Raw genomic sequence first — 22,536 nt, forward strand, 5'->3', positions numbered from 1 at the left:
ATATATGTGTGAATATATAAATAAAACGGACCTACTTTGATTGGAATAAAAAATCATTTACATTTAGTATACACCTCCCTGTCTGTCAAAAAAAAAAATGCAGATGATACAGATTGACACAGTAAATATATACATTTATGACCGACTGGTTTTATTGTCCACTATAATACTGTCAGGTTAGCCAACATATTTTATAATTTTGTATAATTTTTCTGCCCTTAATAATGTAGAATAATCTCACTGACAAAATAAACTTAACTCCAAAAAATCTTAGTTTCGTTCCACCGCTGCATATTTCAACAGGGGGTCTAAAAGTTAGATTTTGAGTATTTGGATGACGATTTTTATTTGACTGATACGTTTGACTTCATTGTAACGTCATTTTTCAGCGACAGGACGAGCTTGTCATTTGCGCCTGCGCAGTGGCACAGAGCTTTGTTGTTGGATGTCAGTATGGCGCTTAGCAAGACGTTTGGACAAAAACCGGTCAAATTTCAGCTCGAAGAGGATGGAGACTTTTACATGATCGGATCGGAGGTTAGTATTTCACTTCTCCAACAAGACGGTACTTTACTGTTTTGATTATCGGGGCAGAGATTTGTCGTTTTTGTCCTGGCAGCCGGTCCGCTAGCAGCTAGCTAAGGATGCTAACAGAGAGAGGGGGAAGCGAACGAAGACTCATTCATTTATATTTGTTTTTTGTTCATGTAAACGAGAATATCCAGCGGGATCGCTCACTTTAATCTTTATGCTGGTGTAACGGGATCAAGTTTTACCCTTAAAATGTTCGGCTTTACTCAGAGATTCATCCGGGTTTCTCCGCCAGAGCTGGCTATCATTTAGCTAAGAAGCTAACGGCATGTAGCCAGCGCTAATTACGATATAGCGGCTTTATTTATTTCACGTTTGAATCAGATTAAAACTGTAACACCCACACTTGTTGAAATGCATTAACTTGTTACGTGACTATAGCTGCCATCATACAAATCACAGATGTTAGTTTTAACATAAACTGACGACGGGCAGCAACGATAGTTTTCATGATTTTTTCACAGATGAATGAATAATGCTCGTTGGAATTTCCCGCAGCCTCACGTCCTCACATTTACTCTAGTGTTATTATTATTATTATTATTATTATTATTATTATTATTATTATTATTATTATTATTGTTCTGCTGTAGAATGAACCTGAATCCAGGTAGGCGCCCTCTGATGTTATAAGGATCTGAAGTGTCTAATATCTTTGCTCAGTGCTCTATAATAATACATCAACATTTACTTGTTGGTCATATTTTGTATTAGTAGTCTGATACGCAATGATTAACTAATGTTATCAAATTAATGTAGTGCAATAAAAAGTGTGATATTTCCCTCTATAATAATCAAGTAAAGTATAAGTACCTTCCTGTACTTGAGAACAATACTTAGTTATTTTCTACCATTCATTTTTCCACATAGATTACTTTGATAGAAGTTGTTACCTAAATGGTGGCCCCATATTTTTTTATTTGGGAGTCTCTCCGCACACTTTACAGGGTGAATAAAAAACAGACACAGAGTGGTCCCCTATGCATGGATGCATCACTTCAGTGGATTTTACATTGACTTACATGTAAACAAATTTTCATCCCCACAACAAGAGAATTACAAGAACACACAAACTCATCTACCACTGCTACAATGTCAACAATGACAAAATGAATAACATTTTATTTTATATTTATATTATATTTATATTATTTTATTCTATTACAGATTTTAGATTATTTTGTCCAGTCCTTCTGTGATTAAAAGTCTTATGCAATGATTATTAATTAATCTGCAAATTGTTTTCTGGATTACTGGCTACTGTTCTTGCTCTGTGAACAGGAACCAGCAAAAAAAGTGTAACAATTAATTTATGAATTAATTCATTCATTTATCATTAAGAGTCTTTGTGATCTTGCTTCATGTTTATTTGTTTGTTTGTTTGTGTGTGTGTGTGTGTCGGTGTTCAGGTGGGAAACTACCTCCGTATGTTTAGAGGCTCTCTGTATAAAAGATACCCGTCATTATGGAGGAAACTGGCATCAGTAGAAGAACGGAAGAAAATAGTAGAGTCATCACACGGTCAGTAGAGAGCAGTCCCTCCACATCTGCAGCTGGGTGGGGGTGTGCCAAGCTTTGAATGTCCTCTGACATGAGAGGTTTAGTCACAGTTTCATTTTTTTCCATCAGAGACACTGTTAATTACATTAAATTGCAATTTATTTTAATAACAACTTTCTTTAAATCCAATATACAGCAATTTAGCTATTTGTAATATATACAGTAAATTCTGATAAATAATAATAACAATCAGATCAAAACAATGTGTATTGTGGTCTGTGCAGATGTTCTCCCAGTGCTTTAATGCATTTATTTTGCTTTTCAGTTTGACAGTTTATTATCACTGTAATCCATAAGACTTTCCACAGATTTGAGTCATTTTAAGTTTAATAATCCATCATATAATCCTCCATCAGAAAACAAGACCTTTAAAAACCTGAACATTTTTGTAACAATAAAAAAAATCTAAGGATTTAAAGTTTTCCACATGTTAAAGGCTGGCACACTAAATCCTGCCCAGTTCATATTCGTCTGTCAGTTGTTGCTGTGCTGGTTTGACTCCTCTCTTGTCATGCAGATCATGGCTACACTCAGCTGGCCACCAGTGTGACCCTGCTGAAGGCCTCGGAGGTTGAGGAGATTCTTGAAGGAAATGATGAGAAGTACAAAGCGGTCTCCATCAGCACGGAGCCGCCCGCTTACCTCAGGTACTTCAGTCACCTGTAAAAACCTGATTTGGACAGGAATCCTATTTCTAGGTCTAGGTTTTATATTAATACTGGGAAAGTATCAAAGTCTCAGTCAGCAGAGAAATGCTCACAGCCTGTATTCAGAAACTACTGTTACTAGAGCTCCAGAGAGAAGCCTGAGAGAGGAGTGTTAAACTACATTAAGATGATTTTTGGTTCTTAAAACCACAAATATGTCTTCTGATGGATATCAGCACTTATACGCAAATAAAACACAGGAAAAGTGTAAAATATGGGATCTTTAAAAATTGATCCACATGTCTTGGTCTGTCACCAGGGAACAGAAGGCAAAGAGGAACAGTCAGTGGGTTCCCACACTGCCCAACAGCTCTCACCACCTGGACGCGGTGCCCTGCTCCACCACCATCAACCGCAGCCGACTGGGCCGTGACAAGAAGAGGACCTTCCCACTGTGGTGAGCGACAGGACCCAGCTCAGGCTGCTAGAGGAGGGGTGGGAGGGGGCTGAGCAGCTGTAATTATTTACTTAATACAGTTTGTAAGGTTTGAACAACATAACAGAGCAGCACTTATCAAACTGTACTCTCTCTCTAAAGGTTGGGTGATATGATAATACATAATGTGATGATGAACATTTGTCAACCAACAGAGATTTGACCTCATCATTTCTAACAGAGTAGCTCTCCCTTTTAGTTCACTGGAATGGATGAAAACAGACTCTATTATAGATTATATCATCCATCATGGCCACCCCTGATACCCCTTTATCTTTGGTGCATAACATCTCTGCATGCACCATATCACAGCGCAGACTAATAGGAGATAACTTTTCATTCACTGAGTAAAGTCAGCCTCCAGAGCTGATTAGTTCCCTGTCGAACAGACTAACTCAACATTTGATGGACATTTATATTCAAAGAACACAGTACGAACACCCACGTTGTCACTCCTGCTGAGCATTTTACAATTTCAGATTCTATGTGTTGGTAAGTTTTTGTCCCGTGTCTTTCCTGCCCAGCTTTGACGACCACGATCCAGCAGTGATCCATGAGAACGCCACTCAGTCTGAAGTCCTGGTTCCGATCCGTCTGGACATGGAGATCGAGGGGCAGAAGCTCAGAGATGCTTTCACCTGGAATATGAACGGTAACATCCCATCATCCCATCGCTGCTTTCTCTGAGATTTAATGGCACTGAACAGAAAAGTTCATTTCCTCCGCTTTTGATCTTTTCAGAGAAGCTCATGACGCCTGAGATGTTCGCTGAGATCCTGTGCGACGACCTGGACCTCAACCCGCTGGCCTTCGTCCCCGCCATCGCCTCCGCCATCCGACAGCAGATCGAGTCGTATCCGACAGACAGCATCCTGGAGGACCAGACGGACCAGAGGGTCATCATCAAGGTGACGCTCTACGCTGCCAGTCGCTCATCTTTAACGTGATGCTTTCATGACGCACATTCACCAGAGGAAACTGAAGTTGTTTATCAACCGTCTTTTTCCCGAATGTTTTTGTGTTGCAGTTGAACATCCACGTGGGGAACATCTCTCTGGTGGACCAGTTCGAGTGGGACATGTCTGAGAGGGAGAACTCTCCGGAGAAGTTTGCTCTGAAGCTCTGCTCTGAGCTCGGCCTGGGTGGAGAGTTTGTCACCACCATCGCCTACAGCATCCGTGGTCAGCTGAGCTGGCACCAGAGGACGTACGCCTTCAGGTACTGTCTCTCACACACACACACACACACACACACACACACACACACACACACACACACACACACACACACGGGGATATGAAGCATGTGTTCGGGTGTATGTTGTCTTTTTTCCAGTGTTTCCAGGAGAGGAAACATGTGAGTAGATTCAGGCCGTCTCCTGGTCGTAGATATAATCAGTTTACATAACAGTGCAGTGGTTTGTTTGTGTGTTGTCATCCTCTGTGTCTCCCATCATCTGCTGCAGCTCTCTGATGCTTACTGTATGATAAAGGCAACACAAGACAAAAACATTGTTACTGTCCCATGAAACAAAAGGATTGTCTCTCTTTCAAATTTAAAAAACTTGTGTTTGTAAACTCTTCTTACTCCAAAAGTGATGGACGAGTCTCAAACGGAGCCAAACGACTGTCTGGTTTCTGAAGAAACAAACAAACATCTGTAAGCTGCTGTAGCACTGAACGTGCTTTTAGTTATTTTTCAGAAAGTGATAGACTTGGTTTTGGATGAGATGTAGCTCTTGCTCCTCTACTGCTTTCTCACTCCTGTAGAAAGTGGCTTTGGACAAAAGCGTCAAATGCCAAATGAATTTCTTCACAAACCTTTGTAAAGAGGCATTTGTTTCCTGTTCAGCTCACAGACACAAAAATGATCCGTTTTCCTCATTACCTCGAGCTCTTGCTCAAGCTGTGATGTTGATGGAGTAACAGGCAGGACGTTGACAGAGGTTTTAAAGTGTAACGTCTCGGTCCGAACACAGGGCGTGATCATTTCCTTATTTTGAAAACTTGAGGGAGGTGGAGAATAAGCTGTGTGGAAATGTCTGTCCTGTTGTTGTGTGTGTGTAGTTCCCATGGCCATATGGCTGTGACCTTTGACCTGTGTTCTGTAGGCTTCTTGTAAGCATGCTGAAGTCTGTCATATTTTAGTAAGATCTCTCTCTCTCTCTCTCTCTCTCTCTCTCTCTCTCTCTCTCTCTCTCTCTCTCTCTCTCTCTCCCTCTCTCTCTCTCTCTCCCTCTCCCTCTCTCCCTCTCTCGGGTTAACTGCAGGTCTTGCGTGGTGTTTCCTGCTCTTTGGGTGAAATGTAGCAGACAGTCTGTCTGAGTTTGAGTTTTCCATCACGTGAATTAAACTGTGACAAAACCCAGACAGCTGTGCTGATCTCTGCCACAGCTGGACATCGGCTGCAGAGGGAATATTTCAGGGCTCTTTATTTTACTGCTTACTTCATCCAGGGAATCTGCAGCGTTGAACTCAGCCTTAAATGTCAAGAATCGATTTTAGCAAACAAAATGTTTACATATTTTTACTTGGTTAAAGCCTCCATCAGTTTTCTCAGTCCAGGTGTGGATGGATTACGAGACAACTGACCCCTCACGTGGAGGGGGACCTCCGGCCCCTCTTTTATAGGAACTGAGACTTTCAAACAACACAGACGGTCACTTCATACACTGTGGGCCCTGTTCAGTAATCCGTCAACCGGTGTTGGTCACATTAATTGATTAATTATATGACTAGGAATTATTGTTATATACAGCTTGGTGGCACTGTCAGAAATGAGATATCAATGATGTTGAGTTCAGGTACTTAATAAATAATTGTAGCTTTAATGTACCTGAATTTCCATCGTTCTGAGCGACTGTGAAAACTGTAATAAATGTCATTTTATTAGACTGAGGTGTGTGTTTCGTGTGTTTTCCTGTTTTCAGTGAGAACCCCCTGCCCACAGTGGAGATAGCCATCAGAAACACAGGCGACGCCGACCAGTGGTGCCCCCTGCTGGAGACCCTGACAGACGCCGAGATGGAGAAGAAGATCAGAGACCAGGACAGAAACACAAGGTGAGTGTCGGCTTGAAGAAACCTGTTGTTGAACAGAAACATGTTCAGGTAGCTAACTGACTGTCTCGCTGATGGTAGAGACGCTGAAACAACTGATCAGTCGATAGACAGAAAGATAATCTGTAAAACTGATGAGACAATATTCTAAAATATTCTCTTAATCAACATTGAAAATAATTATTAGTTTTGCCGTAGTCACAATAAGGGCTGGAGCTAGTGATTATCATCACTATTGATTAATCTAATTATTTTCTTCTCATTTGTCTGTGAAATGACCAGAGCGACATGCTCAGGTTTCTGGTTTTGATATATGACAAAGAAAAGCAGCAGTTTGGTATTTTTTATGATTTTTGCTCGAAATATAACTGAAACAATGAATCAATTATCAAAAAAAGTTGCTGATTATTTTCTGTTTATTGATGAATGGAGTTTGCCTGGTGCCTTTCTCTGCAGTAGATCAGTTTGTTTTCCCGTTTGCTCCGCAGGCGAATGAGGCGACTGGCGAACACGGCGCCTGCGTGGTAAGAGGAAGAAGCATCGGCGCCCCGACAGGAACAGTGCTCGTCTTGATTGAGGTATGACGCTGTCACAGTTCGCAACATCAGCAACAGGGATGTTCCTCAATCGCGCGCTGGATGTCTTCTCTGCTCGACCGGGTCCTCAGTCTGCCGTTCACCGTGTCGCTTTTTACTTTTATTATTATTAATATTACGTTCTGTTTGGCAAAGCCCCCGGTAGAAAATGTCCCTCCTTCGTGTTTCCCCGTACGACCCTCAGCTGTGGAGAAGCTGCTCTCTCACTTTGACCACTGACTCTTTACCCGACCACAGAGGGAGGAAAAAAAAACACACAACCAGTCTCAGATAATATATTGTTATGTTGTATTTGTTGTCTTTTGTACATTTTAATAATTCTTACAAAATAAAAAAAAAAAGTGAAAGCTTGATTTCCTGTGTGTGTTATGTTGTCTATCATTTATAATTCTGCAGTTTTAAACCACTGTATGAGTCAAATGATATTTTATCAAATATGTGTCAGTCACCACTGATGTGACCAAGCTCAGCTACAAAGAGACAAAAACATATGAGGTTATAATTTTGCACATTTGAGTTTTAGGCAGTGCTGACTAAATTGTTTTACTTCAGAGCTGTGATTTTTAATTATCACTCACATAATTAACAATGTCTTCAGCTGTAGCAAGTGATAGTTGAAGGAGATATTAATTCTCTGAGCTGACAGAACCAGACTACAATGTGTTTCCTCTGCAGGCCGGTGTCAACATTCACACCTGTACAAAGACGGCTGCAGACGGCAGGTTAACATTGTCACGTTAGCATGCTGCCAGTGTTAGCATTTAGCTTAATGGCACTACCCTAGTTTTTTAGTAGTTCAATTAGTAACGATATTTTTAATTGTTTTTTGTCTAATAAAAATGTCACTATAAATCTTCCTGTAGATGATCTTCCCTCCTGACGAGAAAAGTCAAACAGCTGGTTTCTTGATATTGACCTTCGAACGTCAGCTGTGACTAATATTCATCCACTGTGTTGCAAGCAACGATGCGTTTTTGTTGTGGGGGTCCCACAGAGACTTGTTTGCGTGTTGTTGTGCTAAGCAATTTCCATTTTGTCCCCAGTGTTTGACCCACAAAGGCAGCGGGTGAAAGTGCAGAGTGTGCAGACGGGGCTGATGGGATTTCAGGCTGTCGGCAGTTTGTGTGAACCAGCGGCGGTTACACAACAGCAGGGAAGGGTGTGATGGGTTAGTCCTGCTCCTCTCAGTCCTCCATGAGCAAAGTACAAACACAAGGACTTCTGTTCCCTGTTAACTCGAGAAATCAGAGTGCAGATGTTTTTAATTTCAAATAAAATGAAATATGGCTGTGTGACTGTTTTTACTTCTTTTACACAGTTGGAATCTGAAATCTTAGGATCTTCATGTTGTTTCTGTTCACAAATTCTACGTGAAAAGCTTTGTAAACTGAGGTGAAGTGAGTCAGTCGGAGCTTGTGTTGGACAGTGTTTCTGTTTCTCCTCAGGAACACAGGTGAAGGGCCGTCAACTGAAATTTGGCTCCTGCAGCTTTTATAAACTTGCTTGTGGTCTTTAAAATTATTTCTGTTGGGCGAAGGTCGGTTACTAGTCCTTTACACACCCCATGTATCTCACGGTCTTTGGAAACAGGGTTATATATTTCCACTAAACATGATCACTTCATGTGACGACCACTGAAAACTTGCAACTCATTAAAGGTGCCCTGTGGAGTTTTCTTGTCAACAAGCAAAAGTTGTGTTACTCAACAAAACACATTGTGTGTTTCCTTGAGGTCTAACAGAAGCGTTGAATTTCTATCCTCATAAAACATTTCCCTGTGTTCTGTTAACATCCATGTTTATTTTCTGACCGTCATCTTCTTCCTCCCTTTTCCCTCCATGTTTCTGCGTCTCTCGTCGTGTCACCACCACCTGTAGATGGGTGCAGCAGAGTGACACCACTGGCAGGAGTGTGTCTGTGTCACCTTCGTGTGTATAAGACAAATAAAAGTGGGACCCACTCATAAAAAGCTAAAGGTGAAAATCTCCACAGGGCAACTTCAGATAGAGATGATCTTGTTCCACATATTCATTTCTGTTCTCTTTGTACTTCTTATGAACACATTAAAAAAAATGAGGTCAGTTCAGAGTCTCATTCTTCCCCTGATCCTTTGCATTTTGTTCTCACATCCTGTTTCTGGTTTAAACTTTGACTCCTCAGACAGGACAACACCTTGATTTGTTTTTTTTTTTTAAATGAAAATGGTTGATGATGCTGACTCTCGGTTCAGTCCTTCTGCATCTCCACAGTTCTTTACGAAGGCTCAGGACTGTGTTACTGTGTAAATCCACGTCCACTGACTCACTGTTTGTGTCTCTGCTGGATGATTCCTGCTGATTTTGGTGATTCCTGCTGTCCGCTGCTGTTAGTTGTGCAGCTCCTCGTCCTGCTGCAGGTCTCCGTCCTGCTGCAGGTCTCCACCCGGGTGCAGGTCTCCGTCCTGCCGCAGGTCTCCGTCCTGCTGCAGGTCTCCACCCGGCTGCAGGTCTCTGTCCTGCCACAGGTCTCCACCCGGGTGCAGGTCTCCGTCCTGCGGCAGGTCTCCACCCTGCTGCTGTTCTTGGAGGAGATGGTAGTCTGGGTCTTCGGGCCGATCGAACATAGCCCGCCTGTAAAGAGAGAGTGTTCTGAAGACAAGTCTTTTATTTATACTAAGTTATCATATGCTTAGCAAGTGAAAACCATGTGTTTGTTTGATTGTTTACTCACAATTTCACTGTATAAAATTTCCATAAAAGATTTTACCTAGCTACCACTTTTCATACTATTTGGAAATGAGCTCTGGCTGAAAACGTGTCTTTGTTATAGATTAAGACAAGACTAATTAGTTTTAACAAAATAACCTTTCAGTTCAGGAGTCTTTAATGTTGCCTCAACACAAACAACCAAAAAATAATGTATAGGAAGAGTTTTACGTTTCAATTTAGGACTTTTATTTTTATTTTTTAATGTTTGAAAAATATTTTATTTCCTGATTTAAGCATAAATGTTTGTACAGACAGGAGGTTAGTGTGTGAATTTATGCTTGAAAGCTTGTGTAGTGGACTTTGAGGTCTGCTTGTGTGGCACATATATGTTCTTTATACTACAAGTGCTGCAGTTTGAACCTCCTCTGACTGTTTTCCCTTGGGAATGGGTGAAGTTGTGCCAGAAATCCCAACTCTGCCGATACAGTTAGTTCTCCTTCCCAAACAAACACATTTTTAAAACACATGTTAAGGTGAACTGTGGCTCTTACAGAAGTTCCGGTGTCATCAGCAGCTTCCTCCCTCCTGGCTGGTTTGGAAACACGTCTTCTAGGAAGTAGTACATGTGACCGACGCTGATACCTGAGGAGGGAAGGAACTCATCGGTTCATCTGACCACTAGATGACCGACGTGTCATCTACATCATTATGTTTGGTTCACACTCGGAGCTGAGAGTAGTCAGAAAGTGTCAAGAGACAAACTAACATATTGTTGGTTTATGTCCTCGGTTGCTGAAAGTAAGATAGATAAAAAATAATCCTCTTTCTTGACGACTCTCCAACATTAAGGTCTGGTTACATCAGATGTTGCCGGTTTTTGTTGAGGTGTTTTATACCTAGGAGGTCGACCACGATGGAGTTTCCGAGCAGCAGCGAAAATCCCATGAGCACCCAGGGGAGGAACGGGGCCTGAAAGTTCAGGAGGCCGAAGAAGTTCATGCGTATGAGCGGATGTCTTCTACTCCACACGTACACCAGCATGATGATGAAGGCCTGACCCAGGAAGAAGACATTGGCGAACAGACCGAACAGCTACAGGCCGTCAGGTTAAATACAACTCACTGCTTGGTTTTGTGTTCATTAGTAAAATCAACACTTAGGTCTGTGTTTTATGGATAATTCAGTTTAACAGATGTTTCTCAAAGGAAAACGCTGCTTTATTGGCAGAAATAACCTTATTACTTGAGTCAAACCTGAATTGGTGGCAGATAGCTACATGGCAACTTCATACAGGGTCAAAATAAACTGGTAAAAATATTTTTTTCAAATCACAACCATTTTTGTCAAGAAAGGAAAAGTTATTAAGCATTACAGTTAATAAAAGTAAAATTGGTAAATAGCATTAAGTCATGGTTGTGAATCATAATTATAAAATACTAAGTCAAACATTTGACTTTCTACAAGAAAAAAAATCCTTTTACAAAATAAAAGGATTGACTTTCTAAATCACAATTAATAAATACTGACCTATAGAATTATCACTTAAGTCACAAATTTGACTTATCAAAATATTTTATACATTGACTTACCAGTTAGATTTTACTTCCTAACATATTATGACTCTAACTGTAATATATTCATTGACTAACTATTATAATTTTGAGTAGAAAAGTCTATATTTTACTTATTCCATGATTATGACTTGTGATTTGTGTCTCTCAATATTGTATTATTGTAACTTATTTAGTCAAAAATTTGAAATATTAATTAAGTATAATTTAAAAATATACATTTAAAAAAAATTGTATTCATAAAAAAAGATCAGTTTTACTTGTCATATAATTATGACATGCTTTTGACGTAATGTCTCATGGTTTTGTTTTTCATACATTTTTATATTTAGTTTTGTTTCTCTGGCAGAAATGGGCTTCCATACATATAATGAATGTTATACATTATAGTCACATTTTGTGACGTATCTGTCTCCAGAAATGTACATAACTTAAGATCAGTATGTGAAGTACTGGACATTAATCACTCAGCTCTCGATGACATGATGCAGATGAAGCTTTGACCTTTCGTTAGAGCTGGTGGTTTTGTTTACCGAATATAAAACCCTTCACAATAAGAGCCAACCTTTGACATTCTTTTCATCAAAGCTAAGCATTTTACACACTCAACACTGTACTATCCTGATATTACAGTAGAATTAGTCATATACCTGCATTTAAATCTGTCCATGAAACATAACACGGCTTCAGAAAAGCCAATAAACCTGCACACTGACCGTTTCACAACAGCCCAGAGGGACGTCTGTAGTTAACAGACCAGGACTGTATCATTAACCTGGAATGTGAACAAGAGCTTCTGGCTACAAACTGCTGAGCATCATCAAAAAATGACAGGCTGATTGTATAGTAGCTGGTATTACAAGCTTTTACATGTCCTGATTTAAGCAAAGAAATCCTATCAGCAAACAGGAGCACAAGAATAAATTAGTACATAAAAAAGTACATAACACATAATAACCAAAATAGATGTTTATCCTCCAGCCTATTACCTGAACACTTAGAGCTCAGAAGGGACAAAAAACTCTATTTTTTCAGTTTGTCAAAATTACAAAAATACACAATAATTTTATCAGTAAACTGTTTTGGTATTTTATCATGCAGATAGTCAGATAGTTTTGGTTTCGTTTTTAGGTTTGTTTTTGTAACAGTGGTACTTCAAGCATCATTTTAGTAAAACTTTGTTTTTGTGCTAAGTGTGTAAAAGGATACAGTCATCACGATTCCTCCAAACAGAAACATGAAAACAAAATCTGCCGTCCTTCCCCGGAAACAGCCTTCCTCCAGCATCCGACAGTATCGGTAACTTGTTTTAGTTAAGGATTCCCCCTGGTGATATGGTTAATGCTGCCATTTGCGTTTATGGTAAACTGACAACAGATGACATTAACAGAGATATTTCCTCTGGTTTTACCCAGGGAATCACTGTGATAAAAGATACAGAAAGATGATGTTGAACACAAAACTGAATCCAAGGGAACCAAAGAAGAGGAAGCTCGTTATCAGACGCCATATCTGAGAGAGAGAGAGAAAATAATAGTGTAGTTAAGATAATATGTGATATGAACATGTTATAAGTTTATTAAAATAGGTGATAAAGGTTACCTGGTATCTTCTGATGATGAGGTCGGGGTTGAAGTAGAGCTGAAAGGGGGTGATGACTTCAAGTTGCTAAAAAAATGACACACAGCTTGAGATTAACCAGCAAGTATCAAGACATACATGGAGAGTCAATATTTTGTGGAAATTTGATTTGTTGCGTTGCCAGATATGAGTCGCTCAACACTATAATTGAAATTTCAACTACTTTCAAAGAGACATTTTAACTACTTTAATCCGTTGCTCTTTAACTCACAGTTCCAGCTCCAAAAATCAGTGCAAACACTAAAACAATTTGTGGTAACTCTACTTCAATTAAAGTCCACTTTCCTTGTTTTTTATACTTCAACTGACACCTCGACTCCTTTCATCGTGTTGAAGTCATCTAACACCTTAACTGCTGTCACCTCGATCTCAACAATCCACAGTTCAATTACTTTCAAATGTTATACTTCATTTGAAATTTAGCTTTTAAGATAAAACCATGTGAAAAAGCAACATCCGACAAAAACTGTGCGCAGCAATGAATTTATGTGATATTTAAAAAGCATGTAAAAACAACTTGTATTCATAATGTTAACATGAGCACAATGTTTAGTTAGATAATATACACTACATGTAGTCTTAAAAGTTCATAATTCAGTTCATAATAATGAATTTTCCTGATATTAGTGCATGTTTTCTGTCTGATATCATCCTGGAGGTGAGAGTTTAAAATCCCCTGTTGTTTCCCTGATTGTTACTGAGTTGTTGTCGTTGTTGTTTCTTACCACAGCAGCGGTTGTGAGGACGCAGGCGGTTGTGTAAGCTCGGGTCACCACTGGGATCTGAAAATACTCCTGAGTGAAGCTGTGAGCCATCGCTGCTGCTGCTGCCTCGCTGTCAACCATGATTTACCCACTGAATGAACTGCACAGGCCCCGCCCCCTCCCTGCACCAGGCAATCACATTCACTCATCAATTAACACCATCCACCCCACACACTGTCAACTATTAACACATTACAGCCACTTTAAGGCAATAAACTTAGAATACACATTGAGAAATATAATTTATAAATCAGTTTTTAAGAGATATAAAGGTTACAGAACAAACTAAATACAATAGATTAATAAAATAAAATTTTAGAAACGGGCCAAATATTGAAACTAATATTCTGACTGAGAATTAATTTGTGTGTGTGAGTGTGTGTGTTAAATTATTGACGATTCAGTCTGAGATGTAAAATATCAGCAATAAAACATTTTGCCAAACCAGTTTTTTTGCAGTAGCAAAGATTATGTTTTTCTGCACCATTGTAATAAGATATGTAGCGAAATATTTGAAACATGGCTAATTTCTAATTTTGTTTTCAATCAAAAAAAAACAACTGACATTTATTAGTAATGTTCAGATTATTATTAGGAGTTGGCTGAAAAGTTAACTTATTTGTCAGTTAAATTATTATTTTTTTTAACACTTTTATTTAATAAGTTGGTTAGTCAAAAACGTTACATTTAGATAAAAAAAAAAAAGGAAATGCATCTCATTATTATTATCAGTTAAAAAAAAGCATTTAAATTACTTCTAGCATTAGTTTCTGTGGTGAATCAGTGTTAATCTGTAGAAGCAGCAGAGTTTGGTAAAGAGGTTATGGTTTTATTAGAAAGAAACAATATGCAGTTCATATATTTCAATGTACAACGTACAGACTACATACGAGTAAAAAAAAATAATCAAAGACATGTATGTACAAGAAACTTTTCCTAAGTCGAATGAGTATAAATATTTGTTCAAAGCAGAGTTCACTGATTAACACTTAAAGTGAGTTGATGAATTGATTCGAAAAGCAATAACAGACTGAATGATGAAAACTGTAATGACTCGTCAGTGTCCTGCACTGAAAAACTAACATGTGATGAACACGGCAGGCAGTGCTGAGACTTCACAGTTCAAGTGCTGCAGCCAGGGACGCAGCAGAGGAAATGTCCGATTAGCAGGAACAGCGGTTCTTAACCTGGGTTCCCTGACCCACAAAACTTTTGCAGTGGTGGAGGAGTATTCAGAGCTCAGTTTAAATGAAATCATAAAATCACTCAAACCAGAAAGTAAAGATACTAAAACATTAAAGATTGTGGCTCCAAAAGTTTTATACAATAGTATACCACTTTGATTAGTATGTAGTATATACTTGCAACAATTACTTAATCATCAGAAGGTTAATCTGCCAGTATTTTGATAACTGAATGATTTATTTTTTATTTTTTATTTCTTAAATGACAAAACATTAAGTATTTGTTCTTTCCTTCTCAAATGCAACAATTTGATGCTTTTCATTGTCACGGGAAACTGACTATCAGGCAAAACAAGACATCTGGAGATTCCTGTGGGAAATTAAAACGAGACTTTTCACTATTTATCTTCATTTTATAGACAAAACAATTCATCAAAAAACTAACTGGTAGATTAATCAATAAAGAACAGAACTGTTAGTTGCAGTCCTAAAATATTTGTCTCTGAAATGTATTTGAGTAATAGAAAATGGAAATAAGCAAAGTATCTCACAATCATACCTGTAGATATACTTAATTACTCTCCACCGCTGCCATCCAATAATATTTCAGATAAATTCTAGTGAATCATTAACTTTGTCTTGTAAAACAGCGTGAAAATCAAAACAAGGGTCAAAGTCTGTTTTTGAATGACTGGGCTGGTTGAGAACCACTGATCCACACAGCAGCTGCTGTCCCTGACCACCTCACACAGAGTGACCTGAACAGAGCACCATGTTAGAGAGAGGCAATGACTTCGTTAAGGATGAGAAACATAAAACACGAGGACACATCACACTCCTTCTGCAGGGTGACAGTGCTGCACTCTAGATGGCGCCCTGGAGCTTTTCCTGCAACAGAGGCCGGTGAGTGATAAAAAGCTTCGCACCATCATGTTCAGAAAAAGACATCAAATTGATGTTATCACATTTTTTTCCCACATGAACACTGAATTTCTTTAAGGCTCCATGTGTTAATGAAAAGCAGAAATTCTTTTGTTTTGTCAGGCACTAAAAAGTAGATAACATAACCTAAGATCTAAAAGCTACATGAAGGAATCAGACATGTTTTCAACCTAAATCGCAAGAGAGAGAAGCCTCTCATCCCTACTTACTGAAATCTTGAAAATATGAATAATAAATACAATTAAAACATTTTTAGATGTCTTAGACTCTTCAGGTCTTCATGCCATCAAAGATCAGCTCTGTCAAGATTCATTGCTAATAGTCAGTCGCACAAATTTGTTCCATCCATTTGAAAAGAGTCAGAATATCACAAAAAACCTTTTATGCTTGGCTGAGGTGTAAAAGTTGGTGTATCAATAAAACAAAAAGCGACAAAGTGCAGTGGAGAAAGACTTGGTGAATAAATCGTGACGCACATGAGACATGACTTAAACGTCACTCGTCACTAAAAAGGTGAAAACATCAGATCTGTGTGGAGCGATGACGAAACCTTAAAGGTCCCATATTGTATTAAATGAGATGTCCATGTGTTTTTGATTATAAAGCAGGTCTAGGTTCTATATTAATACTGTGAAAGTATCAAAGCCTCAGTCCACAGAGAAATGCACACAGCCTGTATTCAGAAACTGAGCCTTAAAACGAATCGTCAGGACCTCTGGAACTTTGTGATGTCACAACAAAGCAGTCACTGCTCTCAGTCACGCCCCAAGTCCTGCCCACATGGACCCACCATCCAACCTTGCAGGATTTGGTTTCTCTGAGTGTTGACCTGAAATCTGCTATATTTTTATTCAATCATTCAGAAAACAGTCAGCCAATCAGAAGAGAGGCTCAGATCCTCCTCTCCCTCTGATTGGCTCACAGACCTGTTATTGCTAGAGCTCCAGAGAGGAGCCTGACAGAGGAGATGAAAAACTAAACTGAGATGGTTTTTGGTTCTTAAAACCACAAATATATCTTCTTATAGATATCAACACTCAAACATTCAAATAAAACAGTGGAAAATAGTAAAATATGGGACCTTTAACCTTCCTCATATCACTTGAAACAAACAGAAATGCCATATTTCCTTCACATTTTCCACACTGCACCACTGCAATGGTTTAATGGCACCTGACTGAAGAACTGGTGCAACAGTTTATCTCAACGCACCAAACTCCTACTATTCACATAAGAGCAGTGAATAGGAACAAGCAATGATACATTTTTTTTGGAAATTTTGTAAAAAATTGCATTACATTTGGTTTGAAACTTGACTGTTAGTGACACCAGACAGCATGAGAGTGAGTGCTGCCTGAGAGACTCACTTCAGGGCAAGAAACCCCCCCCCCCGGTGCTTTGAAAGCTGATAAGAGCACAAACACACAAACGAGTCCATCATGCTTATTCAAAGTTACAACTGTGTCACAAAAAATCTTTCTGCAGTCTGATGCGTTTCCAAAACTCTGACTTTTGTTTCTTTCTTCTGATTCATGGTCAGTGTGTGGTCACAGTCTTAAAAGAGCAAAGTGTGGCTGAAGATGCTGTTTGATATCTGCGTTTAAAGTTACAATATTAAAACAAAAGTAAACTCTCACTGCTGGCTACAGCGCCTCATGTTCACATCTACCTGCTGCAGCTTTAAGTTTGATGCCGCTCTTTAAACACTTGAGGATCAGCAAGTCCATTCATGATGACAGGGAATGAGACAGTCTGCACTGGTTCTGTCTGTAAAGCAGTTTCAGTCGAAAAGCTCATTGTCAGGCTCAGAGAAAGGAGGTGAGAACGGTGCAGTTCACATCAGCATCACACAACATTAATACGGGCCCAGATCTCAGCCTCATGGTGACAAAATGTGCAAAATAAATATGAGTATAGCTGCACAGGAGGTGCCAAGACTGAGGAAACATAAGTTGGTTTTCCTGAGAAGAAGCTGAAATTGATCTGAGTATCATTAAATGGAGTAAAGCATAAACAGATTTACAGGAGATCGTCTTAATCCCCTTGAATCCGTAGAATGAACATATAAATGTCTTCGTTCCAAAAACTCCTCTTCATTGTCAAAAAAAAAATCTGTCAATCTGATTCTCCACAATTTAAGACTCACACATTCCTACAGCCAAAAAAATCCATGCCGATGTAGCGAGGGTATCCCTCCAGAGAGTTCATGCCGACAGGATCAAACTTCCAGTACTGCCGTCCTCGGATGAAGTGAGCGTAGCCTGAAAAACAGAGACCACGGTGGATTTACTGTGAAATCTGTCAGTAATAAGTCTCTTATTCTTTATTTTTTTTATTTTCTTATTGCAGTAATATTTGAATGAAAACAACATCAGTTTTAATAATTTAGTGATGTTCATACAAACCAGATAGTTTGTTTTTGGTAACAGAAGACAGATTGTTCAGGGTTTGTAACTTGAAAAAACTAAGATCATCAGCAGCTCCATGAAACGTCTGTGCACAAACAGATCATTTCATTTGAGTTGTGTCCTGCTGACGTCCCTGAGGAGCCTCCATTTAAAGTGGTAACTTGGAGATTCTTGCAAATATTGTAGGAATTGTATGAAATCACATTTATTCTTCTGATTCCAAGATTGCAAATCCCTGAACAACTGTTACTAAAATAATAATAATGAATCTATTTGTGCAGTAAAACCAGTGTGGGTTTAAATATTCAATAGAGCCAAAGGAAAAATTATTGTGCTGATTTTCAGATGAATCAGTTTGGAATCATTAAAATCTCATTAATTAATCACAAACTCTTAACTTTGTTCACTTGTTGAGTTTTTGTTTTCCGACCGTACCATAAATGTCCCTGAAAGCAGCGTCCACGTCGTCGGGGATGCCGTTCCACTCCTGCATGCTGCGGGGGTAGACGGACTCCACTCGGTTCTCGCGGGGGCTGAACCTCCAGTAGCTGCCTGACTTGAAGAAGTAGGTGTTGTAGTTGGAGTCGTGGCCCCAGCGCAGTGCCGCCTGGATCCCGGACTCCGACAGACCCAAGCTCCTGATGGACTCCGGCCCTCTGATCTGCATCTCGGCATCAAACACCCAGTAGTTCTCACCTGCGACAGATGGTTCTCATTCGTTCATCTTTGCCTCTGTAACTGCTGCTAGTGCAAAGATCTTCTCTACAGACAGTCATCCACTGCAGGTGAACACCAAACCTCGTGACCAACCACTAGGTCACCTTTTCTGTATTGGGTTTTTACTGTAAGAGCTGAGACATCCAACACGCAGTGATTGCATCAAATTAACAACCGTCTTATGGTCACTGTTAAAGATTCAACCCATTTCTTTTGTCTCGTGTTTTATTTCAGAGTGATCAGTTGGAGCTGCAGTGGAGCTCTGTGGATAAAGACAACACCAAACCAAAAGGTCAGAGGTTTAAACCCTCAAACTTCCATGTTTCCTGTGTCTTTGAGCAAGCTGCGGACCTTCAGCCTGCCTTCTCTCGAGGTAAGACCTGTTGTGACTCACATACAGTAAACTGAGAATCTTTTGCATTCCCAGTGAGTACGGGCTCAGCCATATGTAACTCAAAGGTGGTTTAAACTAACAGTATTTGCACATTCAACCATATTTACATGACAGACTTAACTCCTGTAACATCACAGTTCTATCTTAATTGACATTTTACACCTTTTTAAACTTTGCTGTGATACTTCCTGTAGATCTGTGCACTTATTTTGAGACTTCTTCCCCCGATCCTGCCCTCACACGAAACCAAGAACCACATGACAGCAGCTCAAACGTCTGCGTCGCTCACCTTGAAAGAACCAAATATTCCCTGACTTGTCTTCAAAGGCGGCGTCGATGTTGTCAGGAATCCCCCTCCAGTGACGGGACGCCAGAGCTGGGTAACCGCTCTCCAGTTGCCCGTCCCTGATCCGCCAAACGTAGCCCGACTTAAAGAAAAACAGCTCCCCGCGGATCATAGACACAGCATCAAAGTCTGTCTGGCAGGCGTCGGGCTGGAAATGAAACAGATCACTTGTTCATTCCAACATGCAGCATTACACGCAACGTAAAACAATAGAGACTTTTATTGCAGTGGGATCAAGTGTTAAAGAGAATTTTATTGCCTGAAAGGATCCCAAAATAAAGTCATGCAGAGTCTGGTCCTTAATTCAGTTTAGTTTCCAGCTGAAGACGCCAAAAACCATCACAAGGAATCTCAGGGATTTTCAGTGTGAATGTAAAACCTCTCAGTTACAAGTTTTACAAGAGAAAAGAACCTTTTTCCAGCGCTCTCCTGTGAGAAACTCTACTGGGACTAAAATCTGACTTTAGTCTTTAACCTTCATTTATCATCAATGGTTAAAAGAAAACCCTTCTGTATGATGTGGTGTAGGTTCAAACGTATTCACTGCATAAGTGAGTAATGACCACAGAAACTACTTCCTGTCTAAGGATAAAGCTGAATGTGTTCTATATTGTTCTTCTTGCCAACAAATCCCATAAAAATGAGTCGATCTTACAAACAAGTGTTGCCTATAGATTTTTAATCCTCTGAGCCACAGAGCTCCATTGTTTCCAGAAACCATTAAAAACACATCAATGAGCCACATGAACCATGAAAACACACTGTACTTTATTTTGACTCAGTCCCACACACACTGTCCTGATGCCCAAATACCCTCTAGACCACCAAATATGTATTAATCCACTGCTGAAAATAGTCCCCTACCAATGAAATATGTACTATTTGTTTGCTAAAAACTACAATGTCCAGCTGTTTGTGGACATTACTACACACTTTCTAAAAATGAAACTGAGACTATATGATGTGTTTTTGTGAGGTGTTTCTAAAGATGAACTTGGAGCTGAGAGCCAGAGACAGAGTAGGGAAGTCAGACAGTGTTGAGAGACGGACTGACAAGCTGCTGGTTTGGGTCTTTCCACAGAGTAATCCAGATTTAATCAGTGGATTCATCTGCTGCTGAAATAGTCTCCAGCAATCAAATACATGTAAGCACACATTCCTTAGGGATCACTTTGTAACACAAAGTATTTCTGTTGTTTACCTTGCAATTGTGTCAAAAGATAAAATAGTTGCTGCTGTGATAATTTAGTTGTATAATCCTCTCTCCATGTTCAATCAACCCCACCCTCAGACTCACAGATCTGTTACTCTTCCAGGATTATATTTCACATCTCACCGGTACCTGAAGCAGCAAACCTGTCAACGCAGCTCATTTTGTTGTTTTAATAAAGGGCTGTTTTCAGACTGAATGGCTGTTGTTTTTTTTTTTTTTTTCCTTATGGGACTTGTTGACAATAAGAACAAGAAAAAGGGCTCTATCTTACACCGAGTGCAAAGTGTCTTTACTACTTTCAGACTGGCGCTGTTGTCTTTTCCTGTCCACACACAAAATACACTTGTGCCCATGTGAGCTCCCATGGGCCTGCTGGTCTTTAAACGCACCATGTGCTTCAGACCATGTGCTTCGAACTGTTAAAATAAAGCCTAAAGAGTCCACAGTCATGCTAGCAGCTCTGTGAGAATGTAGCCATGTTAAAGTTTGTCAGGTTTGTATATGTTCATCTGATTAGCACAAGCAAAGTAACAAGTCCATCTGAGGCTGATGGGAATGTTATTAGTTTGGCAGGTTTTTGATGATAAATCAAAGTATTGGACAAATTGAAAATTTGACCTGATGATGGTGCTGGAGGAAAAGTCAGAGGATAATTAAAATTATTACAATTCATCCTCAATGTTCCCAACAAACCTCATGGAAATTCATCCAACAGTTATTGAGATATTTATCTAAAAATGAATATGATAAAAAGCAAGTCAGTAGGATTCATCCTCATCCCCAGTATTTATTAAGAGCTTTTTATTTGTAACCATCCACTTGCCTGGTATTGGAAAAAGACTTTTTCATTCAGTTCAAAATCCACTTTAACTTGTGTTTCATCAGTTCCACTCACATTAGTGACGATCTCATTGGTCTCCGGGTTGGATGGAGGTGGAGGCGGGGGCGGCGATGAGGGCAGCACTTGTGGATGAGCTCCGTACAGGTACTGGATGCCTTGCTTGTCATCCTCGCTCAGCTTCAGCGGGTAGGTGAAGGAGTAGTATGCGGACATGACGGCTCCCCGCTCACGGGAGTGCTGCAGGCCCAGGACGTGCCCAAACTCATGGGCAGCAACCTGGAGAAGGTCTGTGCCTGCAGGGGGGTCAACAAACCTCAGAGGATGCACAACCACACCTGGTTCAGATGCTGTCTGAAAGCAGCTCGAGGTATTTGTTTTGACCTGCTTGCAGAGGCAGACGGTGGGGATTTTACACCCTGAGATGATGCAGTGCCATCATCAAAGAGACATAAAAATGCACCTCACCGCTTCCCATCCCTGCTGACTCATATCTGCTCGCAGTTATCCTCCCTGTTTCCCTGTCTATGTCCTGATAAAGCCTGGTGCTACAGATGTGTCACACATGTGTGTCACACATGTTTGACCTCGATTAACTCAACCAGTCAGATTCTTTGAAAAGTTGAACTGAAATAAAATCAGTACAGGGTTTAGAGGGTGATGATCATTTTCGTACAAAATATTTAAGTAATATAGTGACAAACATGAAGCTCATAGCAAATATAATTATAAAAATAATAACAATAATAATAATAATTTCCTCTGTGCTGCATTCTGTGCATTGTGGACATATGAAGAGGAGGAATAATTAACAACAATCTAATTTATCAATAACGTATAAATATATAAACAGTGTGTTGCAGACAATGAAGATGCTTAGACT

The 22,536-nt window shown here is 39.7% G+C and overlaps 2 protein-coding genes and 2 long non-coding RNA genes across 5 annotated transcripts in view; 2 read left to right on the forward strand and 2 right to left on the reverse strand.

Annotated features, from left to right (window-relative positions):
• Positions 1-382: 382 nt before the first annotated feature.
• smarcb1a (SWI/SNF related BAF chromatin remodeling complex subunit B1a) lies at positions 383-7,301 on the forward strand. Its single transcript, XM_071483853.1, has 9 exons — positions 383-537; positions 2,001-2,112; positions 2,669-2,798; positions 3,118-3,255; positions 3,819-3,946; positions 4,036-4,202; positions 4,322-4,512; positions 6,224-6,355; positions 6,841-7,301. Exons 1-9 carry the CDS (start codon positions 454-456, stop codon positions 6,878-6,880), a joined length of 1,122 nt encoding a protein of 373 aa, XP_071339954.1. The 5' UTR covers positions 383-453; the 3' UTR covers positions 6,881-7,301.
• Positions 4,650-5,233, reverse strand: LOC139624600 (uncharacterized). Its single transcript, XR_011691681.1, has 3 exons — positions 5,115-5,233; positions 4,882-4,931; positions 4,650-4,773 (listed from the first exon to the last, which is right to left on the reverse strand). It is a non-coding gene; the product is annotated as an uncharacterized lncRNA (long non-coding RNA).
• A 629-nt stretch (positions 7,302-7,930) lies between the features above and the next one.
• Positions 7,931-22,536, reverse strand: part of LOC139624598 (stromelysin-3-like) — a 38,350-nt gene continuing 23,744 nt past the window's right edge. The window contains 13 exon segments of the mRNA XM_071483856.1: positions 7,931-9,557; positions 10,187-10,277; positions 10,532-10,727; positions 12,416-12,509; positions 12,645-12,718; positions 12,809-12,874; positions 13,573-13,677; positions 17,685-17,750; positions 17,752-17,779; positions 17,884-17,998; positions 18,581-18,841; positions 19,546-19,750; positions 21,711-21,949. Coding sequence (XP_071339957.1) covers positions 9,314-9,557; positions 10,187-10,277; positions 10,532-10,727; positions 12,416-12,509; positions 12,645-12,718; positions 12,809-12,874; positions 13,573-13,677; positions 17,685-17,750; positions 17,752-17,779; positions 17,884-17,998; positions 18,581-18,841; positions 19,546-19,750; positions 21,711-21,949 — 1,784 coding nt within the window. The 3' untranslated portion in view covers positions 7,931-9,313.
• Positions 15,506-21,006, forward strand: LOC139624599 (uncharacterized). Of its 2 annotated transcripts, none has more exons than XR_011691680.1 (3): positions 15,506-15,698; positions 19,097-19,235; positions 19,451-21,006. It is a non-coding gene; the product is annotated as an uncharacterized lncRNA (long non-coding RNA). The 2 variants fall into 2 exon arrangements; XR_011691679.1 differs by lacking the exon at positions 15,506-15,698 and adding an exon at positions 18,809-18,930.

The sequence above is a fragment of the Trachinotus anak genome, unplaced genomic scaffold, assembly GCF_046630095.1.
Source record: "Trachinotus anak isolate AG129_WGS33_773 ecotype Australia unplaced genomic scaffold, CSIRO_AGI_Tana_v1 ptg000008l, whole genome shotgun sequence".
Classification (NCBI taxonomy): domain Eukaryota; kingdom Metazoa; phylum Chordata; class Actinopteri; order Carangiformes; family Carangidae; genus Trachinotus; species Trachinotus anak.

Excerpts from the sequence above, each read along its gene's own strand:
- smarcb1a (XM_071483853.1), top strand. The coding sequence starts at position 454 with ATGGCGCTTAGCAAGACGTTTGGACAAAAACCGGTCAAATTTCAGCTC. Across the intron at positions 2,799-3,117 it reads GAGCCGCCCGCTTACCTCAG|GGAACAGAAGGCAAAGAGGA; the intron begins GTACTTCAGTCA and ends GTCTGTCACCAG. Across the intron at positions 6,356-6,840 it reads GACCAGGACAGAAACACAAG|GCGAATGAGGCGACTGGCGA; the intron begins GTGAGTGTCGGC and ends TTTGCTCCGCAG.